Consider the following 22,391-nt stretch of genomic DNA (forward strand, 5'->3'; position numbering starts at 1 on the left):
CAGACAGACTTCTTGAGATTGACTCCGCCGTTCCTTCACAGTGGGATGCAGTCATGCGAGGCACGGTTCAGATGCCTCCACATAGTGGCTGGGAAGGTCTCTTTGCTCAGAGCACTCTCTTATTAGTTCGTTTAGACACCATGCTGTTCACAGTTAATTCAGTTCCTCTCAGGGGATTCATGCTAGATTGACATATGCTACCACCTCTCCGCACCCTGTCTACCCCGGCGCTCGATGGGAGGCCATACGAGTAGTTGGCTCTCGCGGAAAGCGTCGTTGTGTTGACCCCCGTTTCGCATCTGCTGATGCCGCCCTTTGGAGGCTTTGGGTGTGGGAGGGTCGTGCCTTATCTCAGCTTTATTGGGACCCAGGAGAGTGGCATTGGCCTCACTCTAACCCCACCGGTGCACATGTATCATTTTTTGAGTACACTGTCAGAATTGGAAGATTCGCATTGAGGAGACAGCACCCAGAGCAGCCCACTCGTATGCGTTTCTGGTTACATTCAAGTCTCTCCCATGCCTATCTACAAGAGTTTTGGTCAGCCATCTGGGATTTACATGCGGCTCGTCGTATTTCTTTTTTCATGTGGGTGATTGCACATGCAGGACTTCCAGTTGGGACTTGGCTAGCTACTATGGGTCATGATCCGTTATGCGCTCGATGTCCTTCGCGACTACATGAGTCACCTGCACACTGTCTTTGGTCATGCTCCTCTTCTCATATAGTGTGGCTACCAGTTTGCTTTTTACTTAGCGTAGCAGGTGTTCAGGATGGATTTCTCACTTGGGGCTCTGTCTCATGGTTGATGCCAATGCCTGGACCGCATCTTTTCTACTAGGGCTCAGACACAGATCCAGCTCTTATGCTTACCTCGACTGGTTATCGGCGAGGAACTTTGGCTATGTTACCACAAATCGCATGGCAGGGGGATCCTCAGACACATGATGAAGTTTTTTCAGTCATCACTAGCATTACACTATGGAATATTTGGAGAGCTCGTTGTCTTCACATTCTCAGTGCGGCTCCACAACTCCTTCAGGATACCCTTACTGCCATTTGGCTGGACATCATTCACACCCTGATTTGGCAGTGGGATTCTTCCTCAGGTACATCTAGAGCAGCCGAGGCTCGACGATTTGCCTTTCTTCGGCGTTGGGCCCGAGCTCCACTCTTTTTCACACTTACACAGGTGGTCAGATTATATGGCATTATGCCCCCCCTCAGTGGTTTCTCCTCCACTCATCACACAGACCACCATGAGATTGTACTAGTCGAGTTGTCACTATAGTGGCTCTCATCCTTACATTCAGCTTGTACACCCCACGTGACAGGCTATTTTGGCATCCGTTGGGGATTATATTGTACTCAGTAATATACAGCCCTGATTTTTCAAAAAAAAAAAAAAAAAAAAAGAGAGATGAAATGTTATATTAACGTCTTCAAAAGGCCAAATTGACCTATGAGACCAAAAAGTTACAATGTGGTGGATCTGATACAAAGTCAAAGTAACAAAATGACAAAATAAAATACTATGGAATCCTAGACTGTTAGGTGTCAACTAAGCAGCTAGCTGGGATAGCTAGATCACAAGAGATCCAGTATCGGTCGCTTGCGGATCTCATCACAGAGAGAGAGAGAGAGAGAGAGAGAGAGAGAGAGAGAGAGAAATGAAATGAAATGAAATGTTAATATATATTAACGTCTTCAAAAGGCCGAAATGACCTATGAGACCAGAGCGTTACAATGTGGTGAATCTGATACATAGTCAGAGTAACAAAATGAAATGACAAATTGATAAAATGATAAAATAAAAGTATTATGGGATCCTAAATTGGTAGGCGTTAACTAAGGCTAGCTGGGGGTAGGTAAATCACAAGTCACAAGAGATCCAACATCGGTCGCTGGCGGATCTCATCAATCTCCTCCATGGACAGCAGTCTGACCGGGCGTCGTGCATGTCGGGCCAAAGTGATCTGAATCCTCTGATGTAGCCTTCGTCGATGCTGTGTAGTCCTCCGCAGTCGTGGGCGTCTCGATCTCCCCAGCTCAGCCGCTCGATCGATCAGTGTACCTCTGGTGTGAGGCGACAACATCTATTGTGGGAGTAGCTCCTCTGGGTGTCAAGTGTCTACCCTAAAGAAGTCCGTGATGTGTCTCTAAGACTGGCTAGCCTCTCCTCTCATCAGGCTCTCTCTGTGTTTGCGCAGCTCGAGCAGAAACAAACCCAGGCATCTCTGATCCTGGTACCTCATGACTCTGGAGAGTGGTCCAAAGCCCTCTCTGAACAAGCAATGGTAGCGGCCTCGTATCTTGTAGTAGACGGGGCAGTGGCATGTGTAGTGTAACTCTGTAGTGTAACTCTATCTTAGGCTCCATGTCACACAGGGTGCATGTCCTGGCCTCTGCTAGCACTCCGCTGTATCTCCAAGTCTCGACCCACAGCTGATGTGAAGATGTGCGTATCTGGCCAATAGCACAGCGCATCCCATGAGACAAGTGGGTTGTCCATGTATCTGGGCCTCGTCACAAAACCTTCCGCCGTAAGCTGGAGAAGATGCTCTCTGTAGAGAGAGAGAGAGAGAGAGAGAGAGAGAGAGAGAGATCAAATGAAATGAAATGTTATATTAACGTCTTCAAAAGGCCAAAATGACCTATGAGACCAAAAAGTTACGATTGGTGAATCTGATACCATGTCTGAGTACGGAAATTACAAAGTTACATAGAACTAACACTAAAACACCAAGGAGAAAGGAAATAGGGAGGGGGTTTGTGGGTTCATATGAAATTTTTCATCGGTCGCTCTCGGATCTCATCGACCTCCTCCATGGTCAGTACTCTGGTTGGGCGTCTTGCATGTCGAGCTAGAGTGATCTGTATCTTCTGTTGCAGCCTCGTCGGTGGTGGGAGACCCTCCGAGGTTGTGGACATCTAGATTTGCCAAGCTCCGTGGCTCAATCAAGCAGTGTACCTCTAGTACGAGTAGGCTCAGAGATCTGTTGTAATGACTGCTCCGTTGGCTCTCCTCTGGCTGGTGTAAAGAAATCTGTGATTCGTCTTTGAGACTGTCTTTCCTCTAATGTCCTCAGCAAGCTCTCCCTAAGTCTACGCAGCTCTAGCAGGAACAATCTGAGACACATTTGATCCTTGTATCTCATGACTCTAGAAATAGGTCCGAACCCTTCTCTAAACAGGCAGTGGAAGCGGCCGCGTATCTCATAGTATGCCGTGCAGTGACATGTGTAGTGCAGCTCTGTCTCTGTCTCTAAGTTACATAGGTGACATATCCTACTTCCTGTAGGTACTAGGCACCCCTCAAAATCGGCCAGTCTCGATTTGGAGCTGGTGTGAGGATGTGCGTATCTGTCCAATAGTGCATCTTATCCCATGAGATAAGTGTGTATCCATGTATGCAGGCATAGTCACCATAGTTACCAAGAACAGGGAAACGGAACGGGAACGCGGAACCAAATGCCATTCCTTGTTACGGGTACTCACGTTTGAAACACGGAACGGGGATTCGGAACGGGAACTTGGAATGGGAACGGGGAACGGAGACCTGAAAACGGCCATTCCCTGTTACTATGATAGTCATAAAGCCGTCCTCCGTGAGTTAGAGAAGATGCTCTCTGTAGAAGGCCATCTTCGTGCCTAACTCTTGTGTCGGCTGTATCCATGTGCTCCTAGTATTTAGCTGAATCAGATCCTGACGTACGAGTCTGGTGATCTCTGTCCGTGTGAGAGACAGGGAGGGTGCATCCAAGGAGTATTAGAAGCGGAGGTAATCTATCCATGTTGAGACCATGCTGTCATGTGTTCATACCAACATGATGTATCGCCTTGTAGAGCTAGTTGTCGAGATGACTCTAAGGCAAGCCGAGCATATCTGTCCCTGGGGAGATCCCATAGACCATGCATAAAGGAAACTGATCTCGTCAATGCCTGCACCACGGGGGGGGGGGGGCTAGCTCGGCTCGGATAATCTCATGTGGTACTGAGGCCTTAGCCCGAATCATCCGAGCGATCATAAAGACCGGAGGCCTCTCCATACATCTCCATCCATCTGTGTTGCCAGATCTCCCATGGTGGTCTACTGAGGGTCCCCATACCTGAACTCCATAGAGCATAGCTGGAGTCACTAGAGTGTCAAAAAGCCAAAGCTTTGTTCGCGGTTCTTGAAACTAAACCTGCGAACACATCCTCTCCAGTCCTCCCAGAGCTGCATATGCTCTCGTCAATCTAGTCTCTGATGCTCTCCTTAGTGAAAACACCGGTCCACCGAAGACTGCCCCAAGATAAGTATATGCATCTATGTACTCCACAGTCTCTTGGCCATACATAAATGTGGGTGTCGACCTCCTGACCCACTGTAACCTTGGTTTTCCCCATATTGACAGACAATCCACTGTCACGAGCAAATGTATGCAGAGCATCCAAATGACGCTGCATCCCCTCTGGAGAGTCAGAAATCAGCACAATACCATCAGCATATAGTAACAGTGGAATCCATGTCCCTGCTAGCTGAGTCCCCCTGACGCTCTACATAGTCTGAAAACTCATCCACATACATCCCGAAAAGAGTCGGGGATAGGGGGAATCCCTGCTTTACTCCAATAGTGGAGAGGACCATGTCAGACATTCCCTCAGTGGTGTGTACCCGCCCCATCACTGTCCTGTATAGAGCCAGAATCCCCCAAATCAGCTCTGTAGGCCCACCCATGTCCTATAATCTGCGTATAAGTCTGGCTCTCGGCACTGTGTCAAAAGCTTTGCGGAAATCCACAAAGCTACAATAGATTCTCTTGCCATGGTGTCTACCCTCCTCAGTAATAGCTCTGAGTGTCAGAATCTGGTCAAGAGTGGAGAAACCTCTCCTGAAACCTGCTTGCCCTAGTGCTCTTACGCCCTCTGGCTCTGCCCATCTACTCAGCTCCTGTTCAAGAATGGATGCATACGGCCTAGCTAATGTGTGACCAACCATGATGGTGCGATGATTCCCGGGAATCATGGGATCTCCTGACTTGAAAATAGGCACAATCGTGGACATACTCAAAGTCTCAGGGAAGCCTTCATACATGGCTCGATTAAACATCATAGCCAGGAGCTCTGCAAGCATATCTCTGGCATGGATGAATTGCTCTGCTACCAGAGCATCATGATCATGTGCTCTCCTTGTCTTCATCCTGTCAATAGTTTTCCTTACCCTCTCGGCAGTAAAGAAAGAACATGTCTCCGAGCATGTCTCTAGTGGGTCCGTTAGAGGTGGTTGTTCTGATGCTGTGTAGACAGATGTGGCATATTCCCCCCATGTCTCCGTGGAGGTGACCGCTGGTGGTGGTGAATGTTCGTGGAATAGCCTCCATGCTTTGCTTGAATCGTGACTTATAAATAACTAATACAGATCCTGCTCTAGCTGGGATAAATATGCCCATTTCTTTCGTCGCACTAGGCAACGAAAGATAATCCGTGATTGTCTATGTGTGGTAATACCCATGAGCACCTCCCTCTGTAACTTGGTCCTCATCTCTCTACACTCCTCGTCATACCAACTGTTCTGGGGCATTTTTCCAGATCGTCTTCTGATGCTGCATCGTGGAGCGTCTCTGTCAGTATCCGAGTGAGTTCGTCTAGTGGCCGTCCTGGCTCTTGGGTGCATAGCTTCCTATATATCTCATCCATATACACAGAGTGCGTCTCCGTCATGCAGGTATACCAGATGTGTGTAGGGACCTCTCCTAATGGAGCTATGCTAAACTGAAACGTCAGGGTGAAGGACAAGATAGCATGATCAATTGCTACTCCAACTGGCCTAGTGCCCACCATGAAATCTTGAAAGAATGGAATGAGACCTGGCAGGGCCATAACATAATCCATTGTGCTTGCACCATGTCGGTGTGGAAAGCAAGTAAAACCTCTAGCTGTCGAAAATCTTTGTAGGCCATTCAAAATGGTCAATCTATGTGCAGTTCCCATATCTATCAAGTATCTGCCATATTCAGTGTATTCCTCATCTTGTGGTAATCTGGATAGACCCGTGTCTGTAACATCCAGCTCCCTAAGCATTTCCTCGGAAGTATCATAAAATTGGTGGTGGGCAGTCCTAGCATTGAAATCCCCTAGTATGATAATGTCACCATCCTTAGAAAACTCCCATATGTCATTATCCAAAATAGCAAAGGGGGATTGTCCCCTAGGTGATGCATATACTGACGTACTAGGAGGAAAGTAACAGATAGCAATGTAGAGGTATCTGCACGTCTCTGCCCTGAGCCTTACCCACATGTACCTAGCATGCTCATCCTTGCGCGCTATATATATCAATGGCTGCAACTCCTCCCTGAATAGAACTGCCGCTCCCCCTGAGCCTTGTCCTCGATGCTCCGATCTGGTCTCTTGTCTGCAGGCTGTCTCCCATCTATATCCGCTCACGTGTGGCATGGATTGCCCAGGGGCTTGATGCGTCTCAGAGTAGAAGATGATGTCTCTCCCTGTGAAGCTATCCTCAAAGGCCCCTACATCAAGACGAAGTGACCCGTTACAATTCCAGGTTGCCATCTTTAGTGTGGTCCCATAGGTCTCGCACCGTCATGTGGCACGTCGCTCCAATATCACCACCTTTTCATCCCTGTAAAAAACAATCTTCCCCTTTTCCCTTGCTGCTCTAATCTCCGGCATTACTTCTTGCATATGAGCAATCTGCGAGAGGGTGAGGTCATCTCCAAGAAAGATGCCAGTCTTCTTTAGAGTCGTTCTCTTCTTCAGGAAGTCCTTCTTCGCTTCCATAGAGGGGAAGCGGAGAATGAGTGCCCTTTCCTTCGAGGTTTCTTCGTTGCTCCCGCTTTACTTGATGCCCACTCTCTAGACCCTCGTATGCGTCTGCACGTTGACCCCCACCAGAGTCATGAGTTCTTTCACCTCTTCATCCACATTATCTTGGTCTTTGAGGCCACATAGCCTTACGTGTAAGGCCCGCACACGTCTCCTTTGCTCCTCTTCTAGTGTCAAGTTGATGATGGTTGGTGTGGGGGTGGGGGTTATTTCCTTGCCTTTCCCTTTCTTGACAATCTCGATCCATTTTTCGGCCTTTTGTGCTTTTTGTTGTGTCTTTGTGATGACATATACCCACGAGGTCTTCATTTCTTTTTGTTGCTCCCCACCTTCTTTGATGGCCCGCACTTGTTCCTTAATCGTGTTAAGCTCTTCAATTACTGAGGGTTGAACCTCTCCTTCTTCGAGGACATTCTGCGATTGCACCTCTGCAAGCTTTCTTGAGTAGTGCGATTTCGTCATCTTGGGCCTTCACGCGATCCTCGAGTGTATGTATCGTGCTTTCTGTGCTGCCACGCGCGCGTCGAGTATGTTGATAGTACCTAGGAGGTGGCGGTTGATCACGCTGATGGACTCGCTCAACTCTTCTTTGCATTTTTGGATGGCATCCTCCACCGGGTCATCTTTGCCATTCTGCCTCCTCATGGTCGAAAGGCCGCCACAAGAGCGGGAGAGGGATACAGGAGTGAAAAGGAGAGGCACAAGTTTTTTTTTCCCCCCCTCTCTCTATACGCGGCTAGGCTTTCTCTCTTTACTTGCGGGAGGGGTTTTTTTTTTAACCCTTTTTCTCTCTCTACGCTCGCAAACTTTCTCTCTCAACGCTTCTCAACTCTCTCTCTCTCTACGCTCTTCCCTCTTTCTCTCTCTACGCAACATTTTCCTCTCTTTCTCTCTCTACGCCATTTTTTCCCCTCTTTCTCTCTCTACGCCCCTTTTTTCCCTCTTTCTCTCTCTACGCGCTAGGTTAGGCTGGGTTCGGTAGAGCATGAGAGAGCAAAGGGCAGGTGTAGGGGTAGCGGGAGAGGAGAGGGCTGGGGCAGGGATAGAGGGAGCAGGGGAGCGGGGGGCCAGGGGCAGCGAGGGGGGGGAGAGAGAGCAGGGCCGCAGGGACAACGAGAAAGAGCGCAACGGGCGAGCAGGGGGCAGGGCGCGAGAGCAAAGGAGCAGGGGGTGTAGAGCGCAGCGCACCAGCAAAGGGCGGGGGTGCAAAGGACAGCACGAACACGGGGCAGGGCGTGAAAGCAGGGGAGCATGGGGAGCATGGGGTGCAAAGCGCAGCGCGCGAGCAGAGGGCGGGGGTGCAAGGGGCAGCGCGTGCGAGAGAGAAATGAAATGAAATGTTATATTAACGTCTTCAAAAGGCCAAAGTGACCTATGAGACCAAAAAGTTACAATGTGGTGGATCTGATACATAGTCAGAGTAACAAAATGACAAAATGACAACAAATATACTATGGAATCCTGGACTGCTAGGTGTGAACGGGGCAGAGCAGCTAGCTGGGGTAGGTAAATCACAAGAGATCCAGCATCGGTCGCTAGCGGATCTCATCAATCTCCTCCATGGTCAGTAGTCTGACCGGGCGTCGTGCATGTCGGGCCAAAGTGATCCGAAGCTCTGATGCAGCCTTCGTCGATACTGTGTAGTCCTCGGCAGTCGTGGGCGTCTGGATCTCCCCAGCTCGGTCGCCCAGTCGATCAGTGTGCCTCTGGTGTGAGGCGACGGGCTCTGCTGTGGTAGTGGCTCCTCCGGGTGTCCAGTGTTTGCTCTAAAGAAGTCTGTGATGTGTCTCTGAGACTGGCTAGCCTCTCCTCTCATCAAGTTCTCTCTGTGTCGGCGCAACTCGAGTAGAAACAAACCCAAGCATCTCTGATCCTCGTATTGCACGACTCTGGAGAGTGGTCCAAAGTCCTCTCTGAACAAGCATTGGAAGCGGCCTCGTATCTCGTAGTAGACGGGGCAGTGGCATGTGTAGTGCAACTGTGTCTCTGGCTCCATGCCACACAGGGGGCATGTCCTGGCCTCTGCTGGTACTCCACTGTATCTCCCAGTCTCGATCCGCAGCTGGTGTGAAGATGTGCGTATTTGGCCAATAGCACGTCGTATCCCATGAGACGAGTGAGTGTCCATGTATCTGGGCCTTGTCACAAAACCGTCCTCTGTAAGCTGGAGAAGATGCTCTCTGTAGAAAGCCATCTTCGTGCCCAGCTCCTGCGCTGGTTGTATCCATGTCTTTTTGATGTCTAGCTGAGCCAGGTCTTGTCCGATGAGCGTGGTGATCTCGGACTGTGTAAGAGTCAGAGAGGGTGCCTCTAATGAGTACTGGAAGGGGGGCAATCTATCTATGCTGAACCCATGCGCCTGAAACCATGATGTCATTTCACCATACCAGCATGTTGTATCTCCCTGCATGGCTAACTGTCGAGAGGACTCAAGTGCAAGGCGGGCATATCTGTCTCTGGGAAGCTTCCACATGCGGTGTATGAAGGAGACAGATCTGGTAAGCGCCTCGACTACTAGTGGGGGGGCAGCAAGCTCTGCTCGGATAATGGCACGTGGTACTGAAGCCTTGGCTCTAATGAGCCGTGAGATCATAGAGACCAAAGGCTTCTCCATGTCCCCCACCCATCAATGCGGCCTGTCCGCCCGTGATGATCCAATGAAGGCCCCCATATCTCAGCTCCATAGAGCAATGCAGACGCCACTAAAGTGTCAAATAGCCAGAGCTTCGTCCAAGGCTCCTGAAACTGAACCTGTGAACACATCCTCTCCAATCTGCCCAATGTTGCATGGGCTCTGGTCAATCTAGTCTCTGTTGCTCTCCTCAGTGAAAATGCTGGTCCACTAAAAACCACTCCAAGGTAAGTGTAAGCATCTGTGTACTCCACCGTCTCCTAGCCGTATGTGAATGCGGGCGCAGACCTCCTGATCCACTGTGGGGTGGTATTAAATACCATGACCTTGGTTTTACCAAGGTTGACAGACAAACCACTTTCGTGGGCAAATCTATGCAGAGCATCCAAGTGACATTGCATCCCCTTTGGAGAGTCGGAGATCAACACAATATCATCAGCATAGAGCAATAGTGGAATCCATGTCCCTGCCAGCTGTGCACCTCTATCACCATCTCTCTCAATGTAGTCAGCAACCTCATCCACATACATACCAAATAGAGTAGGAGAGAGCGGACAGCCTTGCTTCACACCAATAGTGGAGTGAACCGGTGCGGACAAATCCTCTAGGGTGCGTACATGCCCCACTACTAACCTGTACAATGCCATGATCCCCCAAATGAGCTCTGTGGGTACTCCCATCTCCTGTCATCTGCGCATCAATTCTGGGTACTATGTCAAAGGCTTTGCGGAAGTCCACAAAGCTACAATAGATCCGTCTCCATGTGATCTACCCTCCTCAATGATGGCTCTGAGTGTCAAGATATGGTCAAGAGTAGAAAAGCCTCTCCTGAAACGTGCCTGCCCAGTTGCACGTATCCCTTCCCTCTCTGCCCATCTACTCAGCTGCTGCTCAGGAATGGATGCGTACAATCGTGCCAATGTGTCTCCAATCATGATAGTGCGATAATTCCCAGACTCCATAGGGTCTCCTGACTTGAAGATGGGTACAATCGTAGAAAGGCTCCAAGTATCAGGTAAGCCCTCACACATGGCACGGTTAAACATAACTGCTAGAAGCTCTGCTAGTAGATCTCTGGCATGCATGAAATGCTCAGCCACTAAGCCATCATGATCATATGCTCTCCCAGTCCTCATCCTGTCAATGGCCTTGCCTCCATATCTCAGCGGTGAAAAAAGCACATGTGTGTGGGCATGGATAGGGGGGGTCGGGGAGGGGCGGCTGTGCAGAAACTGTGTACAAAGATGATGCGTATTGGCCCCAAGTCTCTGTAGAGGTAATGGCAGGTTGGGGGGGTTGCTCATTAAAGAGCCGCCACGCCTCACGTGAGTTGTGACTCAAGAAATGTTGGTAAAGATCCTACTCTAGTCGAGCCAAAAATGCCCTTTTCTTCCGCCGCACTAGGCGTCGGAAGTCAATCTGTGACTGCGTGTGAGTGATGTCTCCCAAAAGCACCTCCCTCTGAAGTCTAGCTCTAGAGATGAGGCTCGGCTATGCCATGACATAATCCACTGTGCTGGCTCCGTGTCTGTGTGGAAAGCATGTGAAACCTCCCGTAGCAGGAAAGGCCATTCAAGATGGCCAATCCATGTGCGGTCCCCATGTCTATCAAGTGCCGTCCATATTCAGTATATTCCCCATCCTGCGATCGTCTAGATAGGCCTGTCTCCACCACATCCAACTCTCTCAGCATCTCCTCTGAGGTATCATAAAACACTGTTTGATGATGGGCAGTCCTAGCATTGAAGTCCCCTAGAATGATAATGTCACCATCTCTAGAGAACTCCCATATGTCATCATCCAAGATAGAAAAGGGGGATTGTCCTTTAGGTGGTGCATATACTGACGTACTCGGGGGAAAGTAGCAAATAGCAATGTAAAGATATCTGCCTGTCTCTGCTCTCAATCTCACCCACATCTACCTAGCTTGCTCATCCCTGCGAGCTATATGTATCAATGGCTGCAGCTCCTCCCTGAATAACACTGCCACTCCTCTCGAGCCCCGCCCTCTGTGCTCAGATCGTGTCTCCTGTCTACAGGCTGTCTCCTATCTATATCCACTAATGTGAGGCATAGACTGCCTAGGGACCTGATGCGTCTCAGAGTAGAAGATGATGTCTCTCTCGGAAAAACTCTCCTCAAAAGCACCTACATCAAGACGCATGTATCCATTACAATTCTAGGTAGCAACTTTGAGTGCAGTCCCATAGGCCTCACATCGTCATGTGGAGCATCGCTCCAATATCACCACTCTTCCATCTCGGTAAAAGGCAATCTTCCCTTTTTCCCTTGCCGCTCTAATCTCTGGCATTACCTCCTGCATATGAGCGATCTGTGAGAGGGTAAGGTCATCCCCGAGAAAGATACCCGTTTTTTTAAGAGTTGGTCTTTTCTTCAAAAAGTCTTTCTTTGCTTCCATGGAGGGAAAACGGAGGATGAGTGCCCTTTCTTTCGAGGTTTCCCCATTTCTCCCATTTTTCTTGTTGCCCACTCTCCAAGCTCTTGAGTGCATCAGCTTATGAACCCCCATCAAAGCCATGAGTTCTTTTACCTCTTCGTCTTCATTATCTTTGTCTTTAAGACCGCAAATTCTCACATGTAGAGAGCGCACACGTCGTCTTTGCTCCTCTTCTAGGGTCAAGTTGATAATGGTGGATGTCGACGTTGTTTCCTTGCTTTTCCCTTTCTTGGCCACCTCAATCCATTTCTGGGCTTCATCTGCCTTCTTCTGAGTCTTTGTAATAACGTCCATCCAGGAAGTCGTCATCTCTTTGTGCTACTCTTCCCCCTCTTTGATGGCTCGCACTTGCTCTTTGATTGAGTTTAGTTCTTCTATTACTCAGGGCTACAGTTCTCCCTCTTCAAGTGTGTTTCGTGATTGTGCCTCTGCGAGCGCCTTCTTGAGTGACGCAATCTCTTCGTCTTGGGCCGTCACACGATCTCCGATTGCAGTGATCTTTCTTTCTTGGGCAAAGACACGATCTTCGAGCATTTTTATTGTGCCTAGCAGGTTGCGGTTGATCTTGTTAATAGTTTCTGTCATTTCTTCTTTGCATTTTTGAAGTGCATCCTCTAAAGAATCGGGTTTATCATTCTGCTTCCTCATGCTTGGTCGTCGCCAGAAACGAGGTCTACAGTTTTTGAGTTTCCTGTAATTCCCTGTAAATTCAGAGTCAGAGTAACAAGATGAAAAAAATGAAATGACAAACGTCACAATAAAATACTATGGAATCCTAAAACTACTAGGTGTGAACTAAGCAGCTAGCTGGGATAGCTAGATCACAAGAGATCCAGCATCGGTCGCTGGCAGATCTCATCAATCTCCTCCATGGTGAGTAGTCTGACCGGGCGTCGTGCATGTCGAGCCAAAGTGATCCGAATCCTCTGATGCAGCCTCCGTCGATGCTGTGTAGTCCTCCGCAGTTGTGGGCGTCTAGATCTCCCCAGCTCAGTCGCTCGGTCGATCAGTGTGCCTTTGGTGTGAGACGACGAGCTCTGCTGTGGTAGTAACTCCTCCGGGTGTCCAGTGGCAGCTCTAAAGAAATCTGTGATCCGTCTCTGAGACTGGCTAGCCTCTCCTCTCATCAGGCTCTCTCTGTGTCTGCGTAGCTCGAGCAAAAAGAAACCCAAGCATCTATGATTCTCGTACTGCATGACTCTGGAGAATGGTCCAAAGCCCTCTCTGAACAAGCAATGGAAGCGGCCTCGTATCTCGTAGTAGACGGGGCAGTGGCATGTGTAGTGCAACTCTATCTCAGGCTCGATGTCACACAGGGGGCATGTCTTGGCCTCTGCTGGTACTCCGCTGTATCTCCCAGTCTCGATCCGCAGCTGGTGTGAAGATGTGCGTATTTGGCCGATAGCACATCGTATCCCATGAGACAAGTGGGTGTCCGTGTATCTGGGCCTCGTCACAAAACCATCAACCGTAAGCTGGAGGAGATGCTCTCTGTAGAAAGCCATCTTCGTGCCCAGCTCCTGTGCTGGTTGTATCCATGTCCTCCTGGTGTCTAGCTGAGTCAAGTCCTGGCGGATGAGCCTGGTGATCTCGAACTGTGTAAGAGTCAGAGAGGGTGCATCCAGTGAGTATTGGAAGGGAGGCAATCGGTCTATGCCGAACCCATGCGCCTGAAATCATAATGTCATCTCCCCATACCAGCATGCATCATCTCCCTGCATGGCTAACTGTCGAGAGGACTCAAGTGCAAATCGGGCATATCTGTCTCTGGGAAGTTCCCACATGCGGTGTATGAAGGAGACAGATCTGGTGAGCGCCTCAACCACTAGTGGGGGGGCAGCTAGCTCTGCTCGAACAATAGCACGTGGTGCTGAGGCCTTGGCTCTAATGAGCCGCGAGATCATAGAGACAAGAGGCTTCTCCATGTCCCCCCATCCATAACTGCGGCTTGTCCTCCCGTGATGATCCAATGAAGGTCCCCAAATCTCAGCTCCATAAAGCAATGCAGAAGCCACTAGAGTGTCAAAGAGCCAGAGCTTCGTCCGAGGCTCCTGAAACTGAACCTGTGAACACATCCTTTCCAATCTACCCAATGCTGCATGGGCTCTGGTCAGTCTAGTCTCTGCTGCCCTCCTCAATGAAAATGCTGGCCCACTAAAAACCACTCCGAGGTAAGTGTACGCATCTGTATACTCCACAGTCTCCTGGCTGTATGTGAATGCTGGCGCTGACCTCTTGATCCATTGTGGGGTGGTATTAAATACCATGACCTTGGTTTTACCAAGGTTGACGGACAAACCACTTTCCTCAGCAAACCTATTCAAAGCATCCAAGTGACGTTGCATCCCCTCCGGAGAGTCGGAGATCAACACAATATCATCAGCATATAACAATAATGGAATCCATGTCCCTGCCAGCTCTGCACCTCTATCACCATCTCTCTCAATGTAGTCAGAAACCTCATCCACATACATACCAAATAGAGTAGGAGAGAGCGGGCAGCCCTGCTTCACCCCAATAGTGGAGTAAATCGGTGTGGATAGACCCTCTGAGGTGCGTACCTGCCCCACTACTGACCTATATAATGCCATGACCCCCCAAATGAGCTCTGTGGGTACTCCCATCTGCTGTAATATGCGCATCAATCTAGCTCTAGGCACTGTGTCAAATGCTTTGCGGAAATCCACAAAGCTACAATAGATCCGTCTCCCACGCGATCTACCCTCCTCAATGATGGCTCTGAGTGTCAAGATATGGTCAAGAGTAGAAAAGCCCCTCCTGAACCCTGCCTGCCCGGCTGCGCGTATCCCCTCCCACTCTGCCCATCTACTCAGCTGCTTTTCAAGAATAGATGCGTACAACCGTGCCAATGTGTGTCCGATCATGATAGTGCGATAATTCCCAGGCTCCATAGGGTCTCCCGACTTGAAGATAGGTACAATAGTATATAGGCTCCAAGTATCAGGCAAGCCCTCACACATGGCACGGTTAAACATCATTGCTAGAAGCTCTGCTAGATCTCTGGCATGCGTGAAATGCTCAGCAACTAAACCATCATGATCATATGCTCTTCCAGTCCTCATCCTGTCAATGGCCTTCCTCACCATCTCCGCGGTGAAAAAAGCACATGTGTGTGGGCATGGATCTGGAGGGTCGGGAAGGGGGGGCTGCTCAGGAACTGTGTACAGAGATGATGCGTACTGGCCCTAGTCCTCTGTAGAAGTGATGGCGGGGGGGGGGGGGAGTGCTCCTGAAAGAGCCGCCATGCCTCACGTGAGTCCTGACTCAAGAATAGCTGATATAGATCCTGCTCTAGCCGAGCCAAAAATGCCCTCTTCTTCCGCCGCACTAGGCGTCAGAAGTCAATTTGTGACTGTCTGTGAGTGATGTCCCCCAAAAGCACCTCCCTCTGAAGTCTAGCTCTAGTGTCCGAGCATTCCTCATCATACCAACTGTTATGGGGCATGCTCCCCGAACGGCGTCTCTGCTCAGGCTGGGTATGTGGGTATGCCTCTACTGTTGCATCATGTAGTGTCTGTGTCAATATAGTAGTAAGCTCCTCCAGAGGTCGCCCTGGCTCCTCTGTGCATAGGCGTCTGTTAACCCCATCTATGTATACAGAGTCTGTCTCCCGCGTGAAGGTGTAGCGAGTAGGGACTGCTGTTCGTAGCCTGTGTGCTACACTAAACAGAAAAGAGATGGTCATTGACACAAGAGCATGATCCACTGCCACACCAACAAGTCTGGGTCCAACTGTGAGATCCTAGATACTGGAGATGAGGCTCGGCTGTGCCACATGACATAATCCACTATGCTGGCTCCATGTCTATGTGGAAAGCATGTAAAACCCCCTGAAGCGGGAAATCTTTGTAGGCCATTCAAGATGGCCAATCCATGTGCAGTCCCCATGTCTATCAAGTGTCGTCCATACTCAGTGTGTTCTCCATCTTGTGATAGTCTGGATAGGCCTGTCTCTACAGCATCCAGCTCTCTCAGCATCTCCTGTGAAGTTTCATAAAATACTGTCTGATGATGGGCAGTCCTCGCATTGAAATCCCCTAGAATGATGATGTCACCATCTCTAGAGAACTCCCATATGTCATCATCCAAAATAGAGAAAGGGGACTGTCCTCTGGGTGGTGCATACACTGACGTGCTCGGGGGAAAGTAGCAAATAGCAATGTAAAGATATCTGTCTGTCTCTGCTCTCAGTCTCACCCACATGTACCTAGCTTGCTCATCTCTGCGGGCTATATGTATCAATGGCTGCAACTCCTCCCTGAATAACACTCCCACTCCTCCTGATCCCCGCCCTCTGTGCTCTGATCGTGTCTCCTATCTATAGGCAGTCTCCCATCTATATCCACTAATGTGGGGCATAGACTTTCCAGGGGCGTGATGTGTCTCAGAGTAGAAGACGATGTCTCTTCCCTTGAAACTATCCTCAAAGGCGCCCACATCAAGTCGCATAGATCCATTACAATTCCACGTGGCAACTTTGAGTGTGGTCCCATGGGTCTCGCACCGTCAAGTGGAGCGCCGCTGTAGAAGGCCGTCTTTCCCTTCTCCCTTGCCGCTTGAATCTCTGGCATTACCTCTCTCATATGCGCAAGCTGTGTGAGAGTGAGGTCATCTCCAAGGAATATGCCCGTTTTCTTTAGTGTAGGACGCTTCTTCAAGAAGTCCTTCTTTGCCTCCATGGATGGGAAACGGATGATTAAAGCTCTCCCTTTTGAAACTCCCCATTGCCTTGCGTCTTCTTCCCCACCCTCCATGCCTTTGTATGAGTAGCCTCACTACCCATCATGCGGAGAAGTTCTTCAACTTCCCCTTCCACATCATCTCGGTCTTTTAGACCGGTTACTCTTATATGCAAAGCTCTAGTTTTCCTTCGCTGTTCTTCTTCTAGAGTCATGTTGATGATTGTAGGAGTGGGGACAGATGTGGTTTCTTTCCCTTTTCCTTTCTTAGCGACTTCTATCCACTTCTCGGCCTCATCCGCCTTCTTTTGCGTCTTCCTGATCACATCCATCCACGAAGACGTCTTTACCATCTTTTGTTTCTCCTCCTCTTTGATCATCCGTACCTGCTCTTTGATGACCTTGATTTCCTCTACTACCGAAGGCTGGAATTCCCCCTCCTCTAGTCCATTGCTCGCTCTATCAGCAAGTTCTCGCTTGAGAGCTGAGACCTCTTCTTTAAGTGCTTTGGAGTCCGCCTTAAGTGCTTGTAGCTCTGCGTGCAGGTCCTCTTTCTCTTTCTTCCACTGTGCACCTTCGTTGAGAAACATTTGAAGAAGGTTGGCCTTCTCTTTCCACCATCCCTCCATATCTGCTTTCTAGTCTTTCATCGCCCTCTCCATTTTTGTAATCCGCTTGTTTGTAAGCACAAAGGTTGCCTTCAGATGGGGCTTACACACCGGCGAAGCAGTCATGACCTCCATCAAAAATACAATGTGCACTTCTACTCTGAAGCTTGTTGGGCTGGTGTTCGGAGAGAGAGAGAGAAAGAAAGAAAAGAAAGAAAGAAAGCTTTATTTACGTCTTCTAAAGGCCGAAGTCAGCCTATGAGACAAATCAATGTACATCTAGTGGTAGTCCGGGTGTCCGGAAAAGAAAATACTGAAAATAGAATGCTGAAATAAAAGCTAATCTAGAACCGGGATGTGCAGTGTGGTGGTATGATGGTAATGTGTGGTGGTATGGGTATATATGGCTCTGGCACCGCAAATACTGACCATATGAATATATGGTTGTGGAGTAGCTCTGTCACAGCAAAAAATGACTACCTCGTGCTGAGTGAAATTAAAAGTGTGAGGGCATACCCGTATCAGAGCTGGCTAGTAGTGTGTAATGGGTGATGGGTATAAAAAGTGGTACATGGGGGGGAGGGGCTGAAAAACCCGATGTAAGTGGGTGCTCCGATGTGTGGTGGAGCGGGCCCTCTCCAGCTGCTGCTCATGAAGTGTACGGATCCTCAGTATATCCTGCTGGTATAGACGAGGCCGTCGGTATCCTGACTCCCGGGGTCGGCGTCGTGCTCGCTGTGCCTCTGCCTGCTCGAGTGTCAACCCAGTCGTCGTCGGTGGTGTGGGATCCCCTGAAGTCATTCTCTGGAAAAACTGAGTGATCGTCTGCTGAACACCTCCAGTGTCATGTGGTCGTGGTCGTGTAGACTCCTCACGTATGTGGAGTGCTCCTGTGATGAAATGGCCCACATGAGTCTGGTCTCTCCTCCTCATGCATGTCTGGAGAGTGCCCTCAATCCCAAATCTCTGTCTAAGCTTTGAGTAATCTGGGCATCGTAGCATGAAGTGCTCCTCCGTCTCCACCTTTGTTTGACACATTGGGCAAGTCCGGTTCTCTCGTGGTATGCCTCTTGCTCTACCCCACTCAAGCTGGTGTGATGAGACTCGGAGCTGGCCGATGGCTACCCGTAGGTGATGTGGCATGTACTGTTGCATATACTGAGGGGTGTCTATGAAGCCCTGATCTGATATCTGGAGAAAATGATCATGATAATGGAGCATTTTCGTCGGTAGTGGCTGCCTGGGGCTGATCCATGTCCTCTCAATGTAAATATGCGAAATCTCCTCCCTGATGATCCTATTCCTCCCCTGATGAGTGAGAGTATAAGTAGGTGCATGGATGTCATACTGGAGGGGTGGTAGTCGATCTATATCAAGCCCATGTCTAGTGAACCACTCGCTGGTCTGTGCATACCAAGAAGAGGCATCTCCCGCCAGTGCCATAGACTGTGATGCCTGTAGTGCTCGATAGGCAATGCGGTCCCTATCCATACTCTGTAATCTATGTAACAAGCAAACCGTCTGAAACAATGCCTCTACTAGCATAGGTGGGACTGCTAGCTCTGCTCTGACTATATCATGTGGAACGGACGGCTTGCTGCAGATCATCCTGGAGATCATCAGTACTTGTGGGTGCTCTATCAAAGGCCAGATCGAGTCTGCCAAGCCAGATCCCCATATGGCTGCCCCATACATAAGAGCCGGTGTAACCAAAGTGTCAAAAAACCACCCCTTCGTAGGGGGCTCCTGAAAGTGTGCCTGGTGGCACTGTCTCTCCATCTGTGCGAGTGCGGAGTACCCCCTGGTCAGTCAGTCTCTGGCTGCCTGTGTCATGGAAAAGGCCCCTGATGCCGCGGTAAAAGTCACCCCCAAGTAGACATATGAGCCTACAACCTCAATACTGCCCCCTGCTGCTGTGAAAGAGCTCTCTCGTCTGATCCGTGCTGATGTATGAAAGATGAGAACCTTGGTTTTCCCAAGGTTCACTGAGAGCCCTCGCTGCGCACAAAAGTCATCAAGCCCAAGTAGATGCTGACGCAGCCCCTCTGCTGACTCTGATATGAGTACAATATCATCGGCATATAATAGTATATGGACTGTGGTGCCACCCATAAATCCCTCCACAAGTGCGCGGTTAAAGAGAGAAGCTATGAAAGGTGCCAAGGTCTCTCTCCCATAAATCAGATGCTCGGCCTGTAGCTCGGTCTGGTCTCGAGCTCTACCATGCTGTAGATGCCGGATGGCTTGAGCTACAATCTCTGATGTGAAGAAGGACGAAGTGGTGGGGCGTGGTCCCTGTGGTGGCAGGGGTATCGGTGGCTGTCCTAGTATCTGGTAAAGGTCCTCTGCATAGCGGTACCATGTGTCCGGGTCCTCGATCAATGTCGGTGGCCTGCGCTCGCGGATGCGGCGCCATGCCTCTGTACTATCTCGGCTCATGAGCAAGTGATATAAGTCCCAGTACTGCTGCTCCTCCCATTCCCGCTTTTTACGGCGGGTGAGAGACTGCATCTGGCGCTGAGCCTGGCGGTGTGTAAGTACCCCGCGGGCCTCATCCTCTCTGAGCTGATGTCGTGATGCTCTGCAATCATCGTCATACCAGCTGTTCCGTGGCATGGAACCTGTGCGGGGTGCATGTGTGTGTGTGGTGAGGGAAGCTCTGAATGGCAGATTTGTGAATCATGGAGGTAAGATCTGATGTGTGATTCTAGGGGGGCATGTGGGTCGAGAGATAGGAGATGGTGTGCGGAGATGGTGTGCATAGACATGAGAGAGCTCGTGTGTAAAATGAATAGTGGTATGTGGCTGTGTGAGTGGGGTGGGTGTGTGTGACAAATGGGAGGTGAGTGTGAAAGTGAGGAAAGTGTGGTCTGCGCCGATAGGACGTCTCCCAGCACTGAAAGATCGGAGAAGCTGGGCCCCGAGAAGACTCCCAAGAATGTAGTCGACAATACTCTTTCCCCCCCCCCGAGAGGGAAGCAAGTGAGCCCGCTCGAATCAAGCCACCTCTGCATCCTGTTATAAATAACGAGATGATGTCGGCTACCAAGCTCCAATAGGTGACTGCCGTACCCGGTGGTATCCTGCCCTGAGTCTGCTGACAGTCTGCTAATCCCCCCGACTGTGGGCGCCCGGGGGGGGCGGGTTGTGTGTGTGTGTGTGTGTGTGTGTGTATATATATATATATATATATATATATATATATATATATATATATATATATATATATATATATATATATATATTGACAACTTGGACAACATGAGGGAAGGAGAAGCATCAATAACATGAGAGAGAGAGAAAGAGAGAGAGAGAGAGAGAGAGAGAGAGCTGAGTGCTCATGCTTTGGATTGAGCTTGTGTATTTTGTGCAGTGCAATGGATTTTGAAAAGGGTTTCGGATATTGGAGGAGCAATCCATGTTGTATATCGGACGTTTGGAACTTTAATTGCAACTGTAACAGTGCTACTAGTAGTTTACAGGCTTGGTCCAAATTGTATCTCGTTTGGATATTTTCTCCTACTATTATTTTGGGTCACTGGGCGCCAGCTGATTGGGAAAACGCGGACACGACTATGGGCACCTCTCTTTATATATGCTGTAGCGGTTTTTATTGTTCATTACATTATAGCCGGATTTCCTGTTTTGGAGGAAAAATTAGGGGAGATTGTCAGCTTGTCCCTTTTCTTAGGCTTCACACCAGAAGCATCTTTTGTTGGTCACCTGTGGGATTCACTGTTGATACTAATAGTGATGCAGCTATTTCGATATGACCGAGCCCAGAAGTTTGAAGGTGTGAGGTGCAGCATTGGTGATCACATACATGCATTCTCCGGGTGCATGGGTTTGATTAGACGGTGCTTGATATTGCACACCGGCAAATTGCTATTGATGGCAGTGTTTTATGCAAGCATGTCACCAATAGGTTTAACAGGCTTTCTTTATCTTGTGATGCTTGTGGGAAGCTCTATTTTGCCTAAAAGGTCTAGAGTTCCTGCAAAGATGTTTGCTTTCTATACAGCTCTACTATCAATAGCAGAATTTCTCTATCAAATGTTAGGCCAAAGGCTAGAATTATTTCCAGACCAGATTCATGGCCCTTTCTGTTCATGGGTTGGCTTTCAAGTTTTTTCCGATGGTTTCTGGGGACTAGAGGCAGGGTTTCGAAGCAGAGTATTGGTTTTTGCTTGTTGTACTCTTCAATACAGCGCTTTTTGTTGGGCGGAACAACTACCAGCATCTCTGCTGAATGATGGAAAATATAATGAGCCTTGTTGTCTCTTTGTTTCTTATCCACAGCAAGTAACAAAGAGACTCAATTATGAACATGACAGGAAACCTCTTTTGGATGAAACAAAATCAAGGCACTCTACGGCAAGTTTTGAGGTTCCTGCCGAGCCGAGCATTCTTCCAGATACACCTGGTGGAGGACTATGGAGGACACACAGTTTTCAGGAAAAGGTAACAGATTCATCCGGCAGTAACATGTCTCCTGGTCTTAAGTCCACTGCGGAGGGTATTAAATACAGAGGTTTTGAGGCTATTATGCTGAGCTCTCCTAGCTCAAAAAAGACCCGTCAATGGAGTAAAAGGGCAATGCTTGCTCTAAGAAAGGAGAGATATGAAGCTCAATTGAGAACATTAAGAATATATGCAAAACATTTAGCTGAGAACTTTTTCAACCTTTTTGGAGTCGAAATTTGCATGCTTGTGCTGCTTTTCGCGAGCTTTTCTGTCCTGAATGTCCTCTCTTTAGTTTACGCAGCGATCTTAAGTCTCTGTATACTTCTTAATAGAAATTCTCTAAAAGCTGTGTGGCCTTACATTGTGATAATCTCTTCTGCAATTCTTGTGGCGGAATATATCTTGTATGCAAGAGGTCCACCAGATTGGAACTTTCCTCAGTCAGTTGGAGGATACAATACACGTTGTCATACATGCTGGTCAGATTTTCAAGCTGATTTGGATTACTGCAGCAAGTGTTGGCTTGGTAAGTTTTGCTTGTTATGCCATTATTAATAGAAAATTCAAGTTTTTCCTGTCGAGACTCTTTCTTTCCTTGCAAAGTTGCTATGTTTTCAGCCTAAGAGGTCGGTTTGGTGAAGTAAACCTCAACAAGGGCATTATAATGTGATTTTATGAGAAAAGTTTTATGATGAGGACTC

The 22,391-nt window shown here is 49.0% G+C and overlaps 1 protein-coding gene across 3 annotated transcripts in view; it reads left to right on the forward strand.

Annotated features, from left to right (window-relative positions):
• LOC147427051 (piezo-type mechanosensitive ion channel component) overlaps positions 1 to 22,391 on the forward strand; it is a 195,619-nt gene that overhangs the window by 146,208 nt on the left and 27,020 nt on the right. For all 3 annotated transcript variants that reach the window (XM_086499262.1, XM_086499260.1, XM_086499261.1), the window contains one exon: positions 20,600 to 22,216. In XM_086499262.1, coding sequence (XP_086355388.1) covers positions 20,600 to 22,216 — 1,617 coding nt within the window. The remainder of the gene's footprint in view (positions 1 to 20,599; positions 22,217 to 22,391) is intronic.

This window comes from Adiantum capillus-veneris, chromosome 24 (genome assembly GCF_014529385.1).
Source record: "Adiantum capillus-veneris isolate H3 chromosome 24, ASM1452938v2, whole genome shotgun sequence".
NCBI classification, from domain to species: Eukaryota; Viridiplantae; Streptophyta; class Polypodiopsida; order Polypodiales; family Pteridaceae; genus Adiantum; species Adiantum capillus-veneris.